Source organism: Castor canadensis, chromosome 6, assembly GCF_047511655.1.
Source record: "Castor canadensis chromosome 6, mCasCan1.hap1v2, whole genome shotgun sequence".
Lineage (NCBI taxonomy): Eukaryota > Metazoa > Chordata > Mammalia > Rodentia > Castoridae > Castor > Castor canadensis.
In genome coordinates, this window is record NC_133391.1 from 90,261,746 (window position 1) to 90,283,949 (window position 22,204).

Below are 22,204 nucleotides of genomic sequence, written 5' to 3' on the forward strand. Positions count from 1 at the left end.
TTTTAACTTTCCTTTATTCCATCCAGGATTCTATTTTCCAGTTTTGATTGCTAAGCAGACAAAGCAATCAGCCAGTAGATACTTTTCACAATGTTCATTAAAATAATGCTCTCTAGAATGGGGGTGGCTGTACAAATTTTAAATAATTTAAGTTTAAGCAAAAGGCTACTAATGGAAACAGTTTTTCTTACTAGAAGTCTTAAAAAATACAAGCTGCAGCATAAAGAATGAAAAAATGTCCTGACTTTCCATTCCTAGGCTCAAGGGGAATTATTATTCCAACTGCTTGTCTCACTCCTGATTGAATAAGAACATTCGTCTAACTACTTAACTCATGAGGTGATTTCATTTTTAGTCATGAGGAAATTCCATCCAGGAGTAGAAATTGAAAACAGTTCACTTACCTATTTTACAACAATGAATGGACAAGGGTGTAGTATGCAGTTTATTTTTTGTTTACTTTTTATCCTGTCCATTTCGCTGTAGCCTGAAATTGTCATCCATTGGAGCAGTGAGATGTTCTGACCGCCTCAGTGGAGTTCCTTTTACATATTTATTACTGCTCCCAGATAGCAATGAGCTGAAGTCATCTCTGTCAGTGGGGGAGAAGTAATTTTAAATGCCATTAATCCAACACCTTTACGGAAGAGTTATTTTGCTTTTTTACTAAATTTACTTGTATCTATAGAACAAGAATACTCTGGTTGCAAACAGTTTGCTTGGAAAATTCGAAATGCCAAGAAAAGATGCCCCTAGTGATGTGTGCAGCTTTGTTGATCCTGACCATCCTCTCTGCATCATAGTAAAGGCATTAGTGGGAGTGTATCCATAAAGCAGAAGCCCGTAGGAATCTTTGTGTTGTGGTATAACGAGAAAGTGTGTATGTGTGTATAGCCCTCAAAGTTTTCATGGCTATTGTGGTATCTCATAGACCCTTATTTTGTACAAATTGTTAAATTTCTTTGGTTTCCAGCCACTTCATACATCTTCATGAATAATAATTTTTATTTTATTATGATGGTAAATTTATCACATAAATTGCTTTGTTTTACACAGTGAAAACTACATTCTCCTTGTTTGGTATACCTAACATCAGCACTAATAAATTGTTCATTTTCTTCAAATTTCAGTCTTCTGGACTTTATGAAAGTTATTTTTTGCCTATTCTTTCCAATGCATTTCTAAGAATTAATTACAGTTTGTGTTTACAACAAGCTCCTAAGGAAAAAACTCTCTGGTTGATAGTCTTGACAGCATGGGAGTTTGGGCATTGTTACCTTTAATTTAACCTGCTTTACCCCTCACATCACTGTGCTCCACAATCAGAGATAGGATTTAGGGATAGGTTTCCATGTACGTATGTACATATGTATGTATATATTTAAGCGGTATTGGGGTTTGAACTCAGTGCTCCATGCTTGTTAGGTAGGCGCTCTACCACTTGAGCTAAGTCTTCAGTTCCTTTTTGCTTTAGTCTGTTTTTTCAGATAGGATCTCCCTTTTTACCCAGACCACCCTCAGACTGTGATCCTCCTACCTATGCCTACTGCACATAGCTGAGATCACAGACAGCACCACAACTAACTTTTTGCCCAGCTGCTTTCAAACCATGATTCTTCCAATCTCCACTTTTTGAGTAGCTGAGATTATAGATGGGAACCACCATGCTGCATGGTACTATCCTTTTTACTTTGGAATATTTGAAATCTTAGTATCTCCTTCTCCCTCCCCACACTCACTCTCTCTCTCTCTCTCTCTCTCTCTCTCTCAGTCTACCCCCCTACACACACACACACACATACACACTTCTTTCCCTTCACTGCCACCATCCATGTCAGATATCCCACCTGGTTTCTAAATCAGCTTCCTAAATTTTTCTCCCCACATTTAGTTTTGCTCCCAATTTACTTTTCACAATGAAGCCAAGGATATCTTGCTAAGGAACAATCTTACCTAGTCATTACTATACTTAAAAGTTCAGAAAGACCCTCCCTGTAGGTGAAGGATAAGTTCAATTTTCATAGTGTAACTACCTTTTCCAATGTCACTTCTTGTCACTTCCCTATCTTCCAACCCTTTATATATATGATAATTTATGTTCTTGCAATGAACTGTAGAAAAACCTTTAAATAACATTCACTAAAGATAATGTGAAGAGCTGGGCATGGCAGCAAATGCCTGTAAATCCCAACACATGGGAGATTGAGACAGGAGGGTAGAGAATTTGAGGTCAGCTTGGGCTACACAGCAAGACCCTGTCTCAAAAATAAAAAGATAACCTGATTAATTAAGACCCAATATCATATTACTAGTATAAATAGAAGTAACATTTCGTTTATTTACAGATTCTAAACTCTTCTTTGAACTATATTTTCACATATATTTAATGAGATTTCAGATATTCTAAATTAGGGCCTATGATACTTAACCCAGTTTATAAATGACCTCATTGAATCTAAAAAAAGTCAAGTGACTCTCCTAAGGTTAACATGGGAAATGGAAGTGGTACTGAAGTCTTCCAAATCAGTCTATAACCTCCACCATATTATATACCATACTACTTCTATCCTTGTCTATCACACAAAGATAAATGAAGTATCTTACTATTTAATCCAACACATGTAAACAGTCAAACTTTTATTATTTGAGTTTTCATTTGTTTGGGTTTCTTCCACTTCTGTACCATGTGAATATTATGCTTGCATTTCATATAGAATCGTACCAAATCTTCTAAACCACAAAAGCATACAGTGCATCTTTGTTCACAAAAAGTATATTTACAGATAAACTATTAGGAATGATTAAAAGAGACAAAAATAGACTTATTAACGGATGGTGGGCTATTCCTGACACAGTGTAAGATTAAATATGCTAATCAGATTTTGGATTTAGAGAACCCAGATAAATCCATAGTGGAACAAGGCTAAGTGCTCAAATCCTTATTTCATTTTCTTGCTTTTTGAAATACGTGTTTGCATTTCATCCATGTTTCCTTTGGAATCGAGCGATTTATGAAGGCTTTACCCAGGTGAGCTGATTTATATACAGATGTAATACCTAAATATATATAGAGAGAGAGACAGAGAGAGAGACTTTGAAGTATTCTCTTTTAATCTTTGCTGTCCTAAATTAGTTGCTTGACAAAGAATAATAGCAAAGGGAGAATTACTTGAATGTTAAGTATGAAGACAATTTAAAAACATATTTCCTTCCAATCACAAAATATCCAACAGCTGTTTATAACTTACTCTGTTAACAAATAAGAGAGGAGTCATCCAAAAAATATTCTAAATAACGTGTTTAGGCTTCTTTTATTTACACTAAGAAAGGCATCATATGCACATTTGAATAGGCATTATCCATATCCTAATTTGGTTGTTTCACATAAATTTTACATTTGGAAAGCAAGGAAAATGCAATTGATGAGCTGGGTTTCTAGGTCTAATTGGAATTCATTCTGAATGGAGAAGGGTCAGTTTCATTTCTGAGCAGCAGAACTTGTTTTGAATCCCTATATTCTGCTTTGTTTCCATTGCAGCATTAAACTCTAATCACCAAACTGACTTCTTCATCCTCTTTAGTTGAGTTTTCCTTCATTTTGTACTTAATACTACTTACATAGAAGTTTAGATTTAATATTTTTAATTATATTAATTACTTAAAATGTGATCTGCAGTTAAGAAAGAAGACATTAAGAACATTAATCTTTATAATAATTTCAGTTACTCTGGTTTAGGTCAATTTCAGAGGCAAAATATTCTGGTTAATTTCTTTTTTATAAACAATCCCAAATCAAACTTTTTAAATGGGTTTTATTATTCTAATTTCATCCATGCATATAACATACCTTGATCAATAATATTTACCCCTCCTGTCACCCTCTCCATTGCCCTCCCCCTTCCTGTTGGTTCCACTCCCCAAACAGTTCATCTATTACACTCATGTCATTCTTTGTTTAGGTCTAGATTCCACATAAGAGAGGAAACATGGACTGAGGGTATAGCTTAGTGGTAGACTGCTTGGCTAGCATAAGCAAGACCCTGGGTTCAACCTCAACACTGCAAAAGAAAAAAAATTTTCATTAAATTTTATTTTAGTGTCAGATTATAATGATATATACTAAGTATCTTAAAATCCTTTCTTTAGAAAGAAACTGGAAAATTTCTATCATCTAGTTTTAAGATAATCTTTCAATTGCTAGTTATTAACCTTTTTGTATAAAGTTTATGTGAAGTCATTTAACTTATAATAACCACATGAGGAAATAACAATTAGGATGCTCCCAAGATAATCTGAGTCTTCAGGAGAAAAGTTGTCCAATGACAAAGTTTTTAAATAAATCTTTAAAGATTTAAAGATTAAATTTAATCCATAAGGATGAATTAGATTCTAAACTCTTTTATCAAATATGATATCTCTTTCATGGACTTGTTCCCCATTATTTTTGCAAAGTGCAGAGTAAAAATTCTAAATAGGATTTAATTTGGGAAGATGTATACATACTATACAAAATGCACTGTTTTATTATTATTGTCTCCTTGGACTGCCCAGATCTCAGTGAGTTTGATATGGAATGGAATTGTTAGCATTGATAATCTGTTCAACACAAACCTAATCATAAGGTGATTAAATTACCATGGCAGATTACTTCTAAATATAATTCTCATTCCTTTATCATTGGTCAAACTTCAATCTGCAATCTTTTTTTTTATGACATTGGACAAAAATACAGCATATTCAGTGGCTCAAGCTATGTATAAGAAATGTCAGCAGAAAACATCAGGCAAGTGCATTTTAAAAGAAAGGTCTTTTTCTTGCTTTCAAAAACATGCATTACTTTGGATTAAGTACAGAAATTTAGTTAGTAAGTAAAGTGAATATAGAAAATGTTTTAAAGTAGTAATTCTCAAATCATTGGAAATTTCTTCTTTAAATCTTTTGATAGAAGACTCTTTGGAGCTCTTATATCTTGCTAACATTCATATTTTTATCAAGTTTTTTATTCATAGATAGCAAATAATTTTATGGTAATTCAAGTTATCTTGAATTATGGATTCTAAACAAATGATGAGCTATGTATGACATTGCCCAAGATACCCTAAGTATTACTAAGAAAAAAAAAAAAAAAGCTCAATAAATAGCTGATGATAACACTGCAATTGCCACTAAACCTTTTTTTTTTTTTTTTTCCAGTACTGTGTTTGAACTCAGAAGGGCCTGGTGCTTGCTAGACAGGTGCTCTATCACTTAAGCCATGCCCCAGCCTTTTAACCTTAAGTATTTTTCAGATAGGTTCTGATACCTTTTTCCCAGAGCCAGCCTCAGATGGAGATCCTCTTACCTATATCTCCCTCATAGCTGGGGTCACAAGGGTATACCACCAGGCCCAGCTTTTTTGTTGTTACTGTTGAGACGGTGTCTTAATTTTCTAATTTGGGGTGGAGTACTGGGCCTGGGTCTCCACCTCCTGATCTCTACCTCCTGAGCATCACTAAAATATTTTAAAAGTCAAATTTATTGCTCTCTTCCAAATAACTTGAAGATGTGGACTTAACCTGCATACATTTCAAGAAAGCACAGCTCTTCTTGGGGAATAAGAAGTATTTGAATATTAGTATTTAGTTGAGATTTTTTTCTTATTCTTTAGGAGTTATCAGTGTCATTATACATCAGTTTTCCTTGATTCTGGGCTGGAAAAGAAAGGAAGATGTTACACAGTTCTGCTTTGAGCAATCCAAAACTCTGGTGTCAGCAGAATTGTTGAGATTTGCTCTTAGGGAATGATACACCTCATTTGAAAGAGTCACAGGAATTTCATGTTTTGGAGGAATTACACACAAAGGTTTCTGTATGAAGATGGAGACATAATATATTTAAATACTACTTCAAATTGTTATTTAATGTTGACTATTTCAAAATTAAGAGGATGTCATTTAAATCTAGCAAGAGTTGACAATTCACCAATTATTACATCTTTTGAGAAGCATAGCTATTCTATAACATAATTATTAAAGAAGTGTGATTCCAATAAGTGGAAAAAGATAGCATGCCTCTTTAGAAAACTCAGAGGCCTTCTTCATTTAATTACTAGGTAGGAAAAGTCTTGAGCAGAAAAAACTAGTCCCTGAGATGTATTCAAAAACTAGTCCCTGATGTATTCTGTTGCTAAATTTTACATGGTATCTAATGACATATTGAAGTGTATGGATGTGCTTTACCTTTCTCTTTCATTTTAATGGAAATAAACATTTTAGTAAACTTTTTATTATTTAAAATAACCTAAGTGTTGAAATGAAACGAGCTTACCTTAATATAGACATTATAATTAGTCATAGAAGAATAATAGAAAATGTTGCATGACCTAAGTAAGTTTTGAAAATGGGTTCTCAAAGAGATTCTGAAAGTCCCTGTGCTGGTCAAGGTCAGATTAGGGAAAAACCATATTTATAGATTTCTCAGATCTAGTAATTAAAAAAAATTATCTTAAGAGTAGCTACTGTTCTAATTGTAACTGAAAAGATTGAGTTCTTCTTACAATGATACTTGATGCATGCATCATTCTGTATGTGGGATTAGCTAAATTTGCACTGTAATAGTTACTCTAATGCAAGAAAGAAAATGAAGCAAAGCAAAATATGGTTCTTGAGGATTTTCTACACTAATAATATCATAATAATAGCACACAGAATATGATTGTATCTTCCTAGAAGAGGGACATATATAGTGCTGGCTTCCAAAAAGGTTATAGGTGGTGCAACATGAAGATATTTCTTTTTATTATTTTTTTGTTTTAATATGCATTACTTATAATCTATTATTTCACCTATATTGTTGCCTAGCATAAAGCCAAAGTAAACTATTTAATGAATCAAAAAACTTGAGCAAATAACACAAATATTTCTTACATGTAGTAAAGATCATGCAGGTAATACAGAAATGACTAAAGCTGGAAAATAATAGAGAAAATTGTATTCATTCATTAATCCAACAAATATTTATTAACCACTATGTTCCAGATCTATGTCTAGATAAGATCTTTGTCTTTATGGATCCTCCACTTTGGCCCATAATTCTAGTGATTCCTCAGAAGACTGGAATACACTATGGCTATTTTCACTGGGATATTTTGTTTATCTTTGCTGGATGCAAAGTAAATGCCCTCTGAATCCTAGTTGGCTCAAGCCAGCTGTCTAACATACAGGTGCCTGGTTCAATCCCAAGAAGATACTATCAATGGAGGTGACTCAAATGCTGGGGGCCTAAGAAGATGGGCAGATGAACACTTCATCATAAAGAGAAAGACCAAAGTCTCAATATCTCATTTACTCCGACAACTACCCTGTTTCAAAACACTTCTACTAAACTGTAATCCCTCATATACTTGCCAACAATTTCAGCTCTTTCAGGCAGTCAAAACCAAAATATAGTAACCCCATGACTCTGAAAAGCTCAATGTCAACACAAGAAAGCAAGAAGACATGATTTGTTTTCTTTCTCCAGCTACCATGGCCTAATTTGACTTACTAGATTTTTATCACAAGTCATGGTTAGCGTGAGAAGAAAGCATACTAGGGAGGTAACACCTCAGATTAGAATATAGTTTGGATAGAGCCTGTTTACATTGATCTGTCTTGGAAAAATAAAAAGTGACCACTCACTGAGTTTTCATTCTAGAAGCTGTTGCTTCTTTCTTAAGAAGAAAGAATCTCTTCTTCAACCTAAACAATAAAATAAAAAATTCAACCTTTTATCGTGTAACAACTGAGAGAAGAGGGAAATGAGGTATATTGAAGTGAAACTATATTTATACAAAATTTTCTCTGGGCTACCATACCCTAAAATCTTAAGGCTTTCAAAATTCTTCTGAATAAATTTTCATTTCACCTGTCCAATTGTATCTTCTTCAGTGTACTTTCTCAGTGAAAAACACTTGGTGTGTTTGTACAGGTGGGACAGTGGGTGCATGTTAAATGCATATACTTTGTTCTTGCATATCTAAGATGAGGCTCTATTGTTATTACTATTTTCCTTTTTAACTTTTCTTATCCTCATATGTAACTTTTTAACTTAAGGACAAAAGCATATAGTTTAAATTCCATGCTAGTCAAAATCAGGAATGACAGTAGAAGACAAATACACTTTAAACATACTTTCAAAAGTAAATGGAAATTGTAGAATTTCCTTTTCTTTACCTTTAAACTTGAAATTTTCAGAACTTGTTTTACCTGTTTGAATTTTCTTTAAATATTTAGTGCAGAGAACATAGACTTAGTGTTAAAATCAAGAAAATGAGATAATAAGTGAAACATTTCTTTCAGATTCTGTAGAAAACTGAAGCCAATGTGCATTACAAAGAGTTCTACCTGATGTGCAACATTGGTAGTTGAGCGTTTAACTGTCTGAATTAATTTCATATTTAGTTTAGTCTCCTTCTAGAATTTTAATAGTGTTCATTATCTATTTTTTGAGTCTTTCTCCTTTTATTGGTAAGAGAACATTATCTTGCAGTGTTTCAAGAAAGATGATTCAGCTTAGCAATACAATAGAGAATTTTTAAGTAATTTGTCAGAAATGTGGCACAAGTAAAATTTTCTAACAATACCTTTCAGAAAAGTCTTTACTATGCAACAGTTTTCTCAAAAAAATGGTACCACTATTCTGCAGTAGAAAGATATTGTTAGTATTTCCTAGTTAAATTTTCCTCATTTTTCTGTGAATTATAGTAATGAGTCAAAGCCCAGTTGGAAAAAGACCTATAAAAGCCAATATTAAGATGTCAAATGTGATAGTATTCAGTTGATTTATAATAGCAATCTTGGTAATTTTCCTGAGTATATTGCCAATTTAGCAAAGAACAAATAACCATTTATTAAAAATATAAATCCAGGAAATCTGTAGAGGAATGATTCCCTAAATGTATATCCAAAAATCGAATTTTATGCATACATGTAAAAAATAAAGTGTTCAGAATTTTTTTTCAAAGTGAAATGAGAGGATTTTAAAGAGTTTTAGCAGGAAGATAACATGATTTAACTATGTTTTGAAAAATCAGTCTAGATGCTATGTAGTCAAAGGGTGAATATAGAAGGCAACTAGTTAGAGAACTGTTGCAGTAGTCCAGGTTTTAAATATGGGGGATTTGAATTGGAGTGGTAACAGTAGAGAAGAGAATGAGTGGGCATATTAGGATAAGACATTTAGAAATAGGGTAGGACCAATTTGCTAATGGGTTGGAAGAAGAAAGTTAAAGAGTTAAGGACAATATCTAGGTACTTGATTTGAAATGAATGGATAGTGAATCTGCTGATGAATTCTGGGAAGATTCAGAGGAGAAAAGACCTGTTGAACGCACAGGCCATCAGGAGCTCATGGGGACATGGCAAACTTGAGATTTCCAATAGACATCCCAGAAGATAGATCCATCTAACAGTTGGGTATTTAAGCTTGGACTTCTGAGTTTATGAAATTATGAATTTTGGGAGTGAAATATGAATTTTAGAATCACTTGTACAGATTATTTATTTTTATTATGATTGTTGTGCTGAGAGTGTACAGATTATTTTAAAACCATAAAAATAAGGTTTCCTAAGAATAGAGTTGATGGAGAAGTGAAAGGAAACCTGAAGATGTCAAAGATTAGAGACTGAGCAAGGGAAGATCCAGCAAAATCATCTAAGAAGGGATGGCTAATGGAGCAGGACAAGGACCATGAGAATGTGGCTCCATGGAATTGAAAGAAAGGAACAGATGAAACAGGAATGGAGTGGTTATGTTTTTGCTAATTTCTAATAATATGATAACAAATAAGTGACTTTCTTTTGGTGGAACTAAAGTTTGAACTCAGGGCTTTGTGCTTGCAAAGCAGGCACTCTACCACTTGAGCCACACTCCCAGTCCATTTTGGTCTGGTAATTTTGGAGATGGAGTCTCTTGAACTATTTTTTGGGCTGAACTCGTACCACAATCCTTCTGATCTCAGCTTCTCAAGTAGCTAGGATTACAGATGTGAGCCACTGGTGCCCAGTTAAAAAGTGACTCTTGGCTTTAGAGATCTGGTTGTCAACCAGATATGGTGGCTTATGCCTGTAACATCAGCTACTCTGGACGGCAAGAAGATCAGGAAAATCATGGTTCAATGGCAGCCTGGGAAAAAGTTGGTGAGACCCCATTTCAATCAATAATTTCAGTGTGGCGACATGTGCTTATGATCTCAGTTACACGGGAGGCCATAGGTAGTATGATCACAGTCTGAGGTCAACCCCAACAAAAACTAAAGACCTGACTGAAAAGTAACTAAAGTAAAAAAAAAGGCTGGGGCATAGCTCAAGTGGTAATGTACCTGCTTAGTAAGCCCCGAATTCAAACCCCAGTACTACCAAAAAGGAGAGAGAGAGGGAAGGAAGGAAGAGGGAGGAGAGGACAGAAGAGGAGAGGAAAAGAAAAGAAATCTGTGTATCAGTGGTTATCTGGAAAGTCCTCTGAGTGGAGTGGACATGGATAATAGCCTTCTTGGAGTAAGTTTGGGAAAAAGATGCAACCAGAGAAAGTTGAGTCAGAAAATTTAGACAAATCCTACCAGATATGCTGTCATCAAGGTGAACAGAGACATGGACAGCAATATGGAGTGATACAGCAAAAAACAAAAATTAAATTGTGGGAAAAGAGAGTATAATTGCAGGAAAATGACTCGGGGATACATACATCACCCATAAAGCAAGGGACTTGATAAAATATGATATAAATTCAGTGACATTGGTAATTTAGGTATTGGAAAGCAGATTTTCAGACAGTTTCTATTTCGTATGAATTCTTATGAATTTGTGTGGCAAATTCATTCTCCAGACTATGACAAGAAGAGGAGAAATAATGTGGCAAACATTTATTTTAGAGACAGGAAATTTGTAAATGTTATGAAGTTATTGTAGAGAAGCTTTGAAATGCTTCTGGTTTCTCCATGTGAGGTAAAAGTGAAAAACTAAATCACATGCAAGGAAGTCTAACAATATTCTGATTTCTTCAATGGTGACAGCTTTGAAATTTTTTGAAAAATCAAATATCAGATCTTAAATGTTATAAAACATTCTTTAGTGCCCTGCTTTGCTTGTACTAGAAGTACTCTTTCTATGATAAGTTTGTTAGTCCCTTTCTAAAAAGAAAAGAGTGGAGAGAGCATAAAATTATTGGATATCTTGGAGGAAACAGGTTACGTGAGACAAAAGATGGTACAGAAACAGGAGTCATACTCTTTCTCACCACTCATTTTACTTAGAATCATTCTGATAATGTTGTAGCATCATGTCATAATTAATAGACTAGGAAGAGGTATCTGCTTCCATCCACCTAAAGCAAGATTGATAGTACCTCTACAGGATGTCAATGATTCTAGGAACTGCCATCATCTGTCCCTTATTGGATATAGAGCAAGAGAAATAACCAGTAGAAAAACATACAAATTAATTTGTTTAAAAAGCAGAAGTTTTATTAACTACCAACAAATAAGTACACAGTGAAAGGAAAAAAATACATTTAGAAACACAAGAGAACACTTTTATCAAAATGAGAATGAGGTTTAGCTTTAAGTATAGGCAGGTGCCTACTTGAAGTTTATCTGGCAAGTTAGGAAACTGCTTTCCCCCACAACACATCTTCAGCACCAACGGGAAATAATATAAACCTTTATTTCACAAGAAAATTAGAGAATTAATTTGGTCTTCTGCAAAGAATTGACACCTCTGATAATGTGTGTATTCAATTATAATATTTAAATATAGTGTGCATCATTACACAATGAAGGCAAAACATCTCCCTAATCCATTTAATTTAATAAAGCTGAAAATCTGATTATATAAATTTAGGTCAACTCACAAAAATTTAGATATTCCTATTAGAATAATAAATAATGAAGCTTGTAAATCAATTAAAAAGCATGATTTTACAACTTGCATCCTAAGTGTCTACAAGTTTATATGTGTATGTGTGCATGCTTTAATTTTCACATGGTACGTAAAGTGTACTGAATATTTGGGATGGAACTAAACAAGAAAGGACAATATAATTATAAAATAAAATGCGTTAAAAGGAGAATAGAGTGGGAAATCCAGAGAAAGGTACTGTGCTAACAAGTTGGTAAATAAATTGAGTTAATTAGTGACTTGATTAAAAATAAATTCTGAGTGAAAACTAATTTGAAATTTTTTGCTTTCAAAGAGCAGTGAAAACTGAAGACACACAGCTCCCCAAAATGAGGAGGAAAAGGAAAAGAGCATATAAAAAATGGAAAAGCTTGAATACCACAGTATGTAAGTCTCGTTCAGTGCCTTTTGAAGTAGGTATAAAATGAACTAATACTTTCTGTACTTTGTGCTTTATCACAGGAATGTTTATAAAAGTAGAAAAATATATAAATATATATTACAGAATGATTTTGAGGTTTAATCTATTGTTATGTTATGTATATACTTTTGCACTAATTATTAATAATATTATAGATAAAATTTAAATATAAATATTTACTCAACTAGAGATAGGCTACTAAGACCCCCTGTTCTGTTACCATTGAATTATTTCTAACTTTCTCAGCTCTATATCCATGCTAGCAGATATTGAAGTGTAGTCAATTGAACGGTGTTATTAAATGTAAAATTATAAAATTGGAAGGGGCTATAAACTGAACTGCTCTCAGCATGATGGTCTTATTTTAAGAATAAATTGTAATCTGCATTTCTGGAAGGCAGTCAGTCCTTCAGTGTATAAACTGTTATCATGTCATGCTTGGTTGTAAATGTGCTTTAAAGAGATACATCTTTTCTTCCATGACTTCTACATTACAGCTCTCAGATTGTAACTGATTCAGTGCTTGCCAGGAGAGAAACCCTTCCTTCAGATTAAAAGAGAAGCAAATACTTTAGTATGCTTGATAGTTTTCTTTTTTCTGATTAAAGAGAATGACTAGGTAGTTGTATGAGTATTTTATATAAAAATATATAAATCATGTTAAATTCATAACACTTTAAGTAAATCTGAAAAAAAATTATTCTCAATTTTTAACTTAATCAACTCATTGACTCCCATGATATCATTATTGTTGCCCATTTTTCTTTCTTTTCCTTGACATGTAATCTGCTTCAGAAACAGTTTAAAATGGAGTATGATATCTTTATATTTTTTTCTCTTCCATCCTTTTTAATCACATCTTCCTTGGTGTTATTATCTCAAAATCATATGGAGTTTGATGTAGCTTGTATGCTGCTGTAACATAATGCTCTGCTCAAATTCCTGACAATGGCAATTTGCTTTTTATCAATGTTTCATTTAAAAACACATTTGCACACATTTTCTTTTTATTTATTCATTTATTTATTTGGCATACTGGATTTTGAACTCAGGGCCTCACACTTGCTAGGCAGACACTCTACTACTTGAGCCACTCCGCCAGCCCTGTTTTCTGCTGGGTGTTTTCCTGAAAGGGTCTCATGAACTATTTGCCCAGTCTGTCTTCAAAATGCAATCCTACTAATCTCTGCCTCCTGAGTAGCTAGGATTACAGATGTGAGCCACTGGCACCTGGCCACACATTTCTTTTGAAACATTTTTCACTTGGTTTTAAAAATTGTTTTTTAATAAAGCATAATAAATTCTTATTTCCTAAAACTACCATGTGGTATTTTTCACTGTAAGAGAGTTTAAAACAAGACATTTATTAGAAATGAACACTTGTAGAAAATACCTTATATACTAGAAATGAATGGAAACTGTTACCAAAAATATTTACAAATGATATCCATTACATTTCATCCTAGAATTTGGAACATCTACTATCTAAATAGACATAGAAACTTTGTTTTACTTTTTTTCTTTCCTCTTTAGGTACATCTCAGCCATCTGGCCATGCATGCCAAAATGAAAGAAGAGATTTTGAAGAGGAAGTTAAAGGAAACACTTCACAGCCTGTGATTCAACAGACTAAGACATTAGGACAATCTAAGGAAAGTAGAAATGAGCCTACATCTACTTCTATGAATGGAAAGAAGAATTCCTCTTTTTTCCCTAAAGATAAGAAACAACCTCCATCCAAGAACAAAATACACAAGAGAAAGGAAAATGATGATTCTCCTTTGGCCACTTCTCAGCTAGAGAAAGTCTCACCAGTGGTCGTGTATAATGACTATGAAAAATCATTGTCAGGAAAAATTACACTGCAGGATTTCCCAAACACAGTAGAAGCTTTTAAACCAGCAAAAAGAAAGTTTACTACAGAAGTCAAATGTGGGGGTTTCAATGTGCAAGTAGAAATTAAGAAAAGCATTTTCTCTAAAACAGGAGCTCAATTCCCAACTAAAAAGAGATGTCCAACATGTCACCAGCACTTTTCAGTCAGGCTCTTTAGGAAATGCTGCACATCTAAGCACTGTTTTCCTAAATGCAATAATATATTGGCAGAAAAATTAAAACCTGAGGTGCCATCTAAATATGAAGAAGGAATTTCCAGAATTGAGAGACCTTCTCTGAAAATAAGCATTGTAGGGAAAGAAATTAAGGTCAAATATATGAATGAGAAACAGAATATGTTAATTAATATAACTCATTCCAAAAGAAGGGGAAAAATAACCAAATACAGAAACACTTCCTCCAATCGCACCACTAGAGAACATATCTGGTCTCCTTCACAGTCTAGCATTAAGCACCCTGAAAACTGGCAGCTTGAAAACAAGCGCCAGAGATCAGATTGTTCACAGGACTCTCCTCCTGTTGTCCTTGCTGTCCAGAAGGAGAATCCTGACACCGTTGTTCCTCTGGCCTCAGCAACCAAGAAAGAAAAAAATAAGCCTGGCATACTATTTTCAATGTCAGATGACTCTGAAGGAGAATCTGCCCTCTCTCAGAGGGTCTTTAGACAGGACACTCCCCAAAAGAAACATTTCTCTGCAGCTGGCACTCTTCTCAAAAACATTCTTTCTATTTCAAGTGATACCCTAAACACCACAAGTTTAAGTAAAACATATTTAAGTAAAATGCCTTTTGAGGATCCTAAGAATGTGGATAAAGAGAGAAAAATTGACACTGATGTCCAAGGAAACATCACACCAGACTCACATACACAGCCAAGCACAGAAGGAACAGACCATTTGCTGAGTATCATTCCTGGCATTATTCCCATTCAAGATGACTCAGACTCTGACTTTTGCTCTTTATCTTTTCCAAGCACGCAGCTCACAGGCAAAAAGGCAGACATCTATTGCAAAGACAGCAAGACTCCACCTGCAGAAGTGTGTGAGAATTCAAATTCTATATTTTTTCCTTCCAGTCAAAATGCTCTGAAGTGTTCTACCTCATTCAGTCCATCTCACTGGACCACCAGACTTTTAGAACCTATAGAGATCCATGGGAATATATTTTCCTTTAACCACTGTGATAAATTTGTAATAGACCATGGGAAAGTGCATGATGATGTAGCTGGCAGAGATATTAACAAAGCCCTTTTACATAATGACTCTTATACAAATACACAGCAGCTATTGGAAAGGGAGAGTTCACAGAGCCCAACTCTCAGACCTGCATCCTGCAGTAGCCTAGCTGCTGGGAGCCCACGCCACAGCACTGGTCACAGCACTATGGAATGGAGCCAAACAGGGGTCCCAGCATGTCATCCAGAGATGGTAGCCCCCAATAAAATAAAAGTTCCAGTCATGACCTTCAGAACTGATGAGTTAAAGCTAAGATTAATTTCTCAAAATGATAAAGCTGATTCTAATTGTTCCCTGGCAATGAAAAACCCTAAAGAATCACCCAGCTCTCTGGAAAATGTTGAAGGACACAAATGCCAGATAACACCAGTAGTAATGAATACATGCCACAGAGATTTTGAAGTCCTAACCAGTCAAACTCAGGATGAAGTCTGTTTGCAAATGGACTTTCCACCAGACACTTCTGAGTCCAACTGTGAAATAAGTGTTAGAGAAAAGCTGTTTCTTACTGAGAAAACACTATCCAGTGATGCAGCTCAATATGCAGAACAACATGATAGCCAAGGTGAGAGAAGTTTTGGAATAACCAGTTTTCAAGAGGAGCCCATAGGGTGCCAAAGGGTCATATCAACCAGGCCAAATTGTGAAGAGAACAAAAGTGACTCAAAGGAAAATTACTATCACCATATAGACATACTGCTGTCACCTGAGAAGCAGAAGGCTTTGAAAGGTACAATGGGATATATAGAATCTTTAACTTTCATTATTTTTACATGTTTGAGCCTTGGAAAGTCTTAAAGTGGAGCTATTTTATTGCTTGGGATTTTTTTTTATTGCCAAGATATATTGAGTATTTTAGAGTTAGATGAATATGAAACAGCATATATCAGCCTGGTTCTTTACATTATCACCCACTCTACCCATAAATAGTGCATAGCAAAATCACCAAGGCTGCAGTTTAATATAAAGTTTAAAAATCAATTTCTCTTTAAAAGGTTGATGTATTGCCAAATCAATTTTATAGGAAATGTTAGCCTTTTGCCACTCTTAAATAATCCACCATTTCTTTCCTTCTTGCAAAGTAAGCATGTTTAAAAGAATAGGAAGAACATATTTGTAATAAAATGTTTTTCCACCTTGCTGTGGTGTAGCTAAAGCATGGTTATACATTTCTCAGGAAGCCATATGGAATAGTAATTAAAGCAAAGGACAGAAAACAGAAATGGTCATGGTTAATCCTAACTAAGCCATCCATGGAAACTTTGACCTCAAACAGCCCACTGACCTCCCCTGTGCATTGGTTGACACTGATGAAACCACTCATAGAACCCTGAAGCTTTCCAGTCCCCATGAAGGACTATGACAGAAGCTCTTTCCTAAGTATATAACACTGCCTGTCTGTTTTCAAACTTGGATCAGTTCAACATTATTTTGGTAACTTTTTAAAAAGCCCTTGATTTTCTCAATGAGCCTGAATAATATCTAACATTAGCATTACTCATATTATAAGTTAAAATACACCTTGAGTGAGTAAAAACTGCCTTCCAAATTGTCAGTAACATTCCCAACATGCTCAGAAAATCAGATTTGTAATGAGGAAACTTATTGGAGAAACTATCTTTTCTTTGTTCTTGTTCTATCTCTAAATTTTTAATGAAAAATTTTATGTTACAGCTAAGATTAATTACTAAAAATTTTTCTTTAAAAACTTTAGGAGTAGAAATAAAATACAAAAAGCATAATCTATTGCATAAATGTTGGCAAAACTGTAAAATTTGCTTTATAAAAAATAAATGCCACCTATACAGTACAAAAATGATACAATCAACTACTTGATATGAACACCATAAAACAAAGATCGACTATCACAGAAACTGTTCCCTAGTACCAATATACCTTCAGGTAGCAGGATCAAAAACATTAATCCCAGCATTTGCTTAAGTGCATAGTTATTTAGAACTGCAAGAGAGCCTGTAATAAGAGCACTTGTTCCTCTTAGGGAAGATACCTGCTCACATGGATGAATATTCCTCTGAAACTGGCTCTCCTTCTTCCAGGGGAATACCCCTTCCTATAAATACACATTTCTCCTTAAGACAATAATATAAACCAGAATCCAACCAAAACTGAGTTCACAATTCACTAAACTTTGAAATTTTCCCATTTGATAAACAGTTCTAGCCACTGGTTCCTTGTGTTACTATGGTTTGTCAAAAATCTGTTCCTATAAATCTATCCCTCGCTCCTTTACTCCTCTTTCCCTTGGTCAATTTGTTTCAGCCACAGACCTATTTGAGCTCCTAGAACCTTCCAGCCAACATCTTGCATGAACTGTTCCCATTACCTGGACCAGTCTTCCTCTCATGTCCATAGGTTCATTCTCAGCTCTTCATCTCTTTTAGATTTTTGCTCACATAGCACAATCTCAGTAAGGTCTTCTCAGACCACCAAATTTAAAATTGCAAATTGGTCTGCCTTCGGTTTACCTCAAATAAACTCTATCCTTTTTCCATGTTTTATTTCTATAAATAGTGCTTTTCACTTTCTAATGTGCTGTATATTTTACTGATTTGTTTCCATTCTGTCTTCTCTCACAAAAATGTAGGCTTCACGTGGGCATGGATTTTCCTATTTTGATCATTAGACAGTGTGAGTTCTGTAGTGTAAATACTCAGTGAACATTGAATGAATGCATTCATTCAACATACCAGCACATTAAAAAAACAGGAAAACTGTTCAACAATTGAAATATATGCACAAAAGATATTTAAATGTATAAATCTATGAATGTTTGCATGGTTTGACTCTCTTAAAGCTATGAGTATTTTTGTACTTTGTTCAACACTATTGTCAGTACACTATCAACACCTCAGGACTGTATAAACTTTGCAGGTCATAGATGGCTCTGAAGAACTTGGACACTTTGGAACAAATCATTGCATACACTTTCTAAGGATTCTTTAATTTTTCAAAGTTTATCCATGCACCTCAGATAGGGCTCAGTGTGTGGCCCAGAGGCAAAGCACTAGACTTGCATGCATAAAGCCCTGGATTTGATCCCCAACATCACAAATGAGTGAATAAAAATCCCTGGTATGAATGCTGACTGTAATATTTATGTAATTCCTATTACTATGTATATCCATTTGGGAATCAACTAGATCAGAGATCACAAAGTGGACTATATACAAGGGCCAAACCAGCTATGTAAATGAGTAAATCAGGTTGTGTGGTTATAAGTGGACTGATATAAGATTTATGCCAAAGAACCAAAAATTCTATATTATAAAAAAATTTAATGAAGAAACCTAAACTAGGCCACTATGAGAAAAGAACAGATCATGAAAAGAATTTGGTGATATTTTATAGGGCATAGACATAGTCGTAATTTAACAGTCATTTATATGTAATAAGACAAAAAACTTGCATGCAATTGATAAAACATTTCTTCCCCCATTCTTCTAAAAAAAGGAGTTATTCCAAGAATCCATACCAAGGAAAAAAGGTATAGAAAACTACAGATATGAGAAAGTTTGAGATCCTAAGCTCTGCTCCAAACACTTAGAATAAAAAAAAATGAATAGAACATGATTCCTTTCTTATATATATATATAAAAGGACATCTATTGAGATCATGTCCAACAGCCTGACTTATGGTGAATCTGGGGACTATCTACACAGTACGTGTTTTAATGTTTCTTTGTACAAGCATAAGCCCACTGTCCCAGTTCCAATTTCAATGCCTGTGCTTTCTTCCAGCAGGTCACCTCCCAGATCTGCATCTTCTTGCTCTTCCCTCTCACTTTCCACTGGCTTTCAAGGTGATAGCTTTCCACCTGCAAACATGTGCTTGATGTCTGAGTCCATGCATGCTACTCTATAACAAAATATCAATGAGTAGGTAATTTTTAAGAGGAACAAATTTCTTACAATTCCAGAGGCTGAGAAATTCAGGATCCCAGCACCAGCATTTGTTGTCTGGGGAGTCTTCTTGCTGATACCAACATGCCATCTTGTTGATGTGTCCTTCCATTGCAGAAGGCAGAAGAGCAAAAGGACCTACATAGTCCCCTCCAGCTCTTTTAAAGGGCATTATCTTATTCATGAGGACAAAGCCCACAAAACTTGAACACCTCCTAAAGTCCCCACTGCTAAATATGATTACATTGGGTCTTACATTCCAACATATGAATTTTGGACATCACATATATTCAAACCATTTGGTAAAATGCTCGTGTTTAATGAATTTAATTTTGTCCCTGCAAAGTTAGAGTGATATTTCAGTAGTCTTTCATCTGAATGTCTGAATTTCGGCCTCAGCAAATTGCCTGATTCTTAGAAAGTCTCAATAAGCATCTAACTGGGTATTCATAGAATCCATTCACTCACATATGGGTGACTATTATATATCAATAAATATTATTGAAATACAGATTAAATGCATCATGTGAAAACTTTCTATTAAGTTGAAATATACTAGGATTAGGTTGATACACAGGCAGTAAATTAAAGTGTGAGAAATATTTGAGCTTAGATTGAATGACAACTTGGTATAGATTTTGTAGAAGTGTTTTGAGCATATAGAGGGTGGTTGGACAAAATTACTTTTATATTCTTACAAACGAGATTCTACAAATATCAGTCAGGACAATAGGAGTGATGCTTTGTACTGGTGAGCAAATCAGTAGTTCTCAAACCACATTTTAAAACATACTGCAGGACATATATCTTTTTCTTAATTGAGAAGATCTTAGAACGAAACTTTTCTGACCACACCACAAGGCCATAATTCTATCACACAACGTGTTTCTGGGCTCGTGGAACTTCTTTTTGTATCATCAATTCCTAAAAAAATTAATCACTATTGCATATAAAATATTTGATATTAGAAAGTTCTTCTCATAGTCAGTCTGGACTTCCAATCTCAAAAAATAGGGGAACTAAAACAACCTTTGGAAAAAATAGTCAGAAGTCAGTTTTGTAGCATTTTTTAAAGTTCTATCATGCTGTAAAATTCTATAAGGCAAAAGTTGTCTTGTTCATTGTTGTAGCCCCAGTAATGAGAACAGTGGAAATTAAAATGAAAAAAGTGAGCAGTTAAATGGGACTGACGGCATATACCTGTAATAGAGCTACTCACAGGCAGAAGCAAGAAGATAGATTGTTCAAGACTACACTAGACACAGTCAGGCAGACCTTATCTCAAAAACAAAAACAAAAATACCAAAAACAGGGTAGAGGGGAAAGGAGTGGACTGGGATATGCTTTGAATGGTAGAACATTTGCCTTGCATTCTTGAGGCTCTAGGTTCAATCTCCAGTACTGCCCCCCAAAAATTGAGCCTAGATATTGTAATGAAGAGGTAGGAGTCAACAACCATGAGAGTGAGGAAAGAGGTAAGAATAAAAAACAGAATTATGGAAAATTAGAGAAATTTGGGTAATGATTCTTGCCTTTTCTCATTTGTTTAGCACTGAAAAGTGAGAATAAATTATTATACAAATGGATCATTAATCATTACATATAAAAATGAAGAATATTATTTATTTAAGATGTATCCCATTTATTATTTAAAAGTTCTGAGAACCATTTTTATGTTGATGAATTAGGTTTTTACAAAGACCAAATTGTTAGAACTTATTTGCTTCTAGAAGAAGAGTAAAAATAAAAGTCAAGTGTTGGCCTATATTTAAATCTACGTTGCTTGCCTTTTGTATAGTTTCAAAAAGTAAAATCTTAACCAATACTAATTTATCAAATCTATCAAATTACCTTTAGGTATTATGTGTTCTCCAAGTTGGTTTTTTCTTTCTAATTCAGTGTCATCTCTTATGATAACAGAAGGCAAAAGTTTGGAACTATATAAAATATTTCAGATTATTTATTCAAACATACAATTATCAAAGCCTTCATGCATTTTTACATTTTTTTCATTATTTTGAACCAATATGTGCAACAGGAAATTTGTCTATTCATGATTTTAATAGAATTCAAACCATAAGTACTAGAGTTCAATGGTAAACTCATTATCCTGAGTTGTAATTGAACTAATTCAGGTAATAATATCTTCTTATTACAATTCAGTGTATGTGTTTAACAATTTACTTGTACTTTGTCCCTCCTTAGTAACTAATTTAGTATAAGGCATACTGCTGATACCCAAGGAATACCTGATGAATTGAATCCACCTAAGGCAATTCTTGGTATTCCTCTTTTTTCCTATATAAATGTATTTCTTAACCTGTGTGGTTCTCAATCTTTCTCTCTCTGCCTCTCTGTCTCTCTATCTCTGTCTCTCTCTCTGTCTCTCATTTTATAAGTGGAACATGAATTGAATGAAATTATTTTATTTCTAATCTACTGTGATTCTATGTTTAAAAGACTGAATATTTCATATTCTGCCTTGAAATGTTGTCTCACTTTGTTACTTAATGTGGTTCAATCTAGATCAGAATTTGGAAATCGGCAGTCTCCGAAAGTTATCACAGGAATTGGCCCTAAGAGGTGGAAGAGACAGTGATGGTTCCCAGGAAGAAGCAATAGACCAGTGGGCCAGAAGGAGGCAGCAATATAAAGACCGCAAAAGATGCAGTTCAGCAGGGGGCAGTTCTTTTGCCAGTAACATCACTGAAGGATCCAGTGAGTAGATAACTGGCTTTTCTAAGGGATAGCAAAGGCAATAGTTTACTAAGTCTTAACTAAATTCCCTCCCTTTTATCTCTAGATCATAGACTCCATTG

The 22,204-nt window shown here is 34.4% G+C and overlaps 1 protein-coding gene across 6 annotated transcripts in view; it reads left to right on the forward strand.

Moving 5' to 3' along the window:
• LOC109699759 (uncharacterized) overlaps positions 1 to 22,204 on the forward strand; it is a 121,687-nt gene that overhangs the window by 4,266 nt on the left and 95,217 nt on the right. For 4 of the 6 annotated variants that reach the window (XR_012449079.1, XM_074077002.1, XM_074077005.1 and 1 more), the window contains exons 2-4: positions 12,208 to 12,299; positions 13,867 to 16,194; positions 21,912 to 22,103. Coding sequence is in view for 5 of the 6 variants with exons in the window: in XM_074077002.1 (XP_073933103.1) it covers positions 12,208 to 12,299; positions 13,867 to 16,194; positions 21,912 to 22,103 (2,612 nt within the window). In the remaining variant the exon portion in view is untranslated. The remainder of the gene's footprint in view (positions 1 to 12,207; positions 12,300 to 13,866; positions 16,195 to 21,911; positions 22,104 to 22,204) is intronic. The other 2 variants (XM_074077004.1, XM_074077003.1) reach the window with 2 other exon arrangements.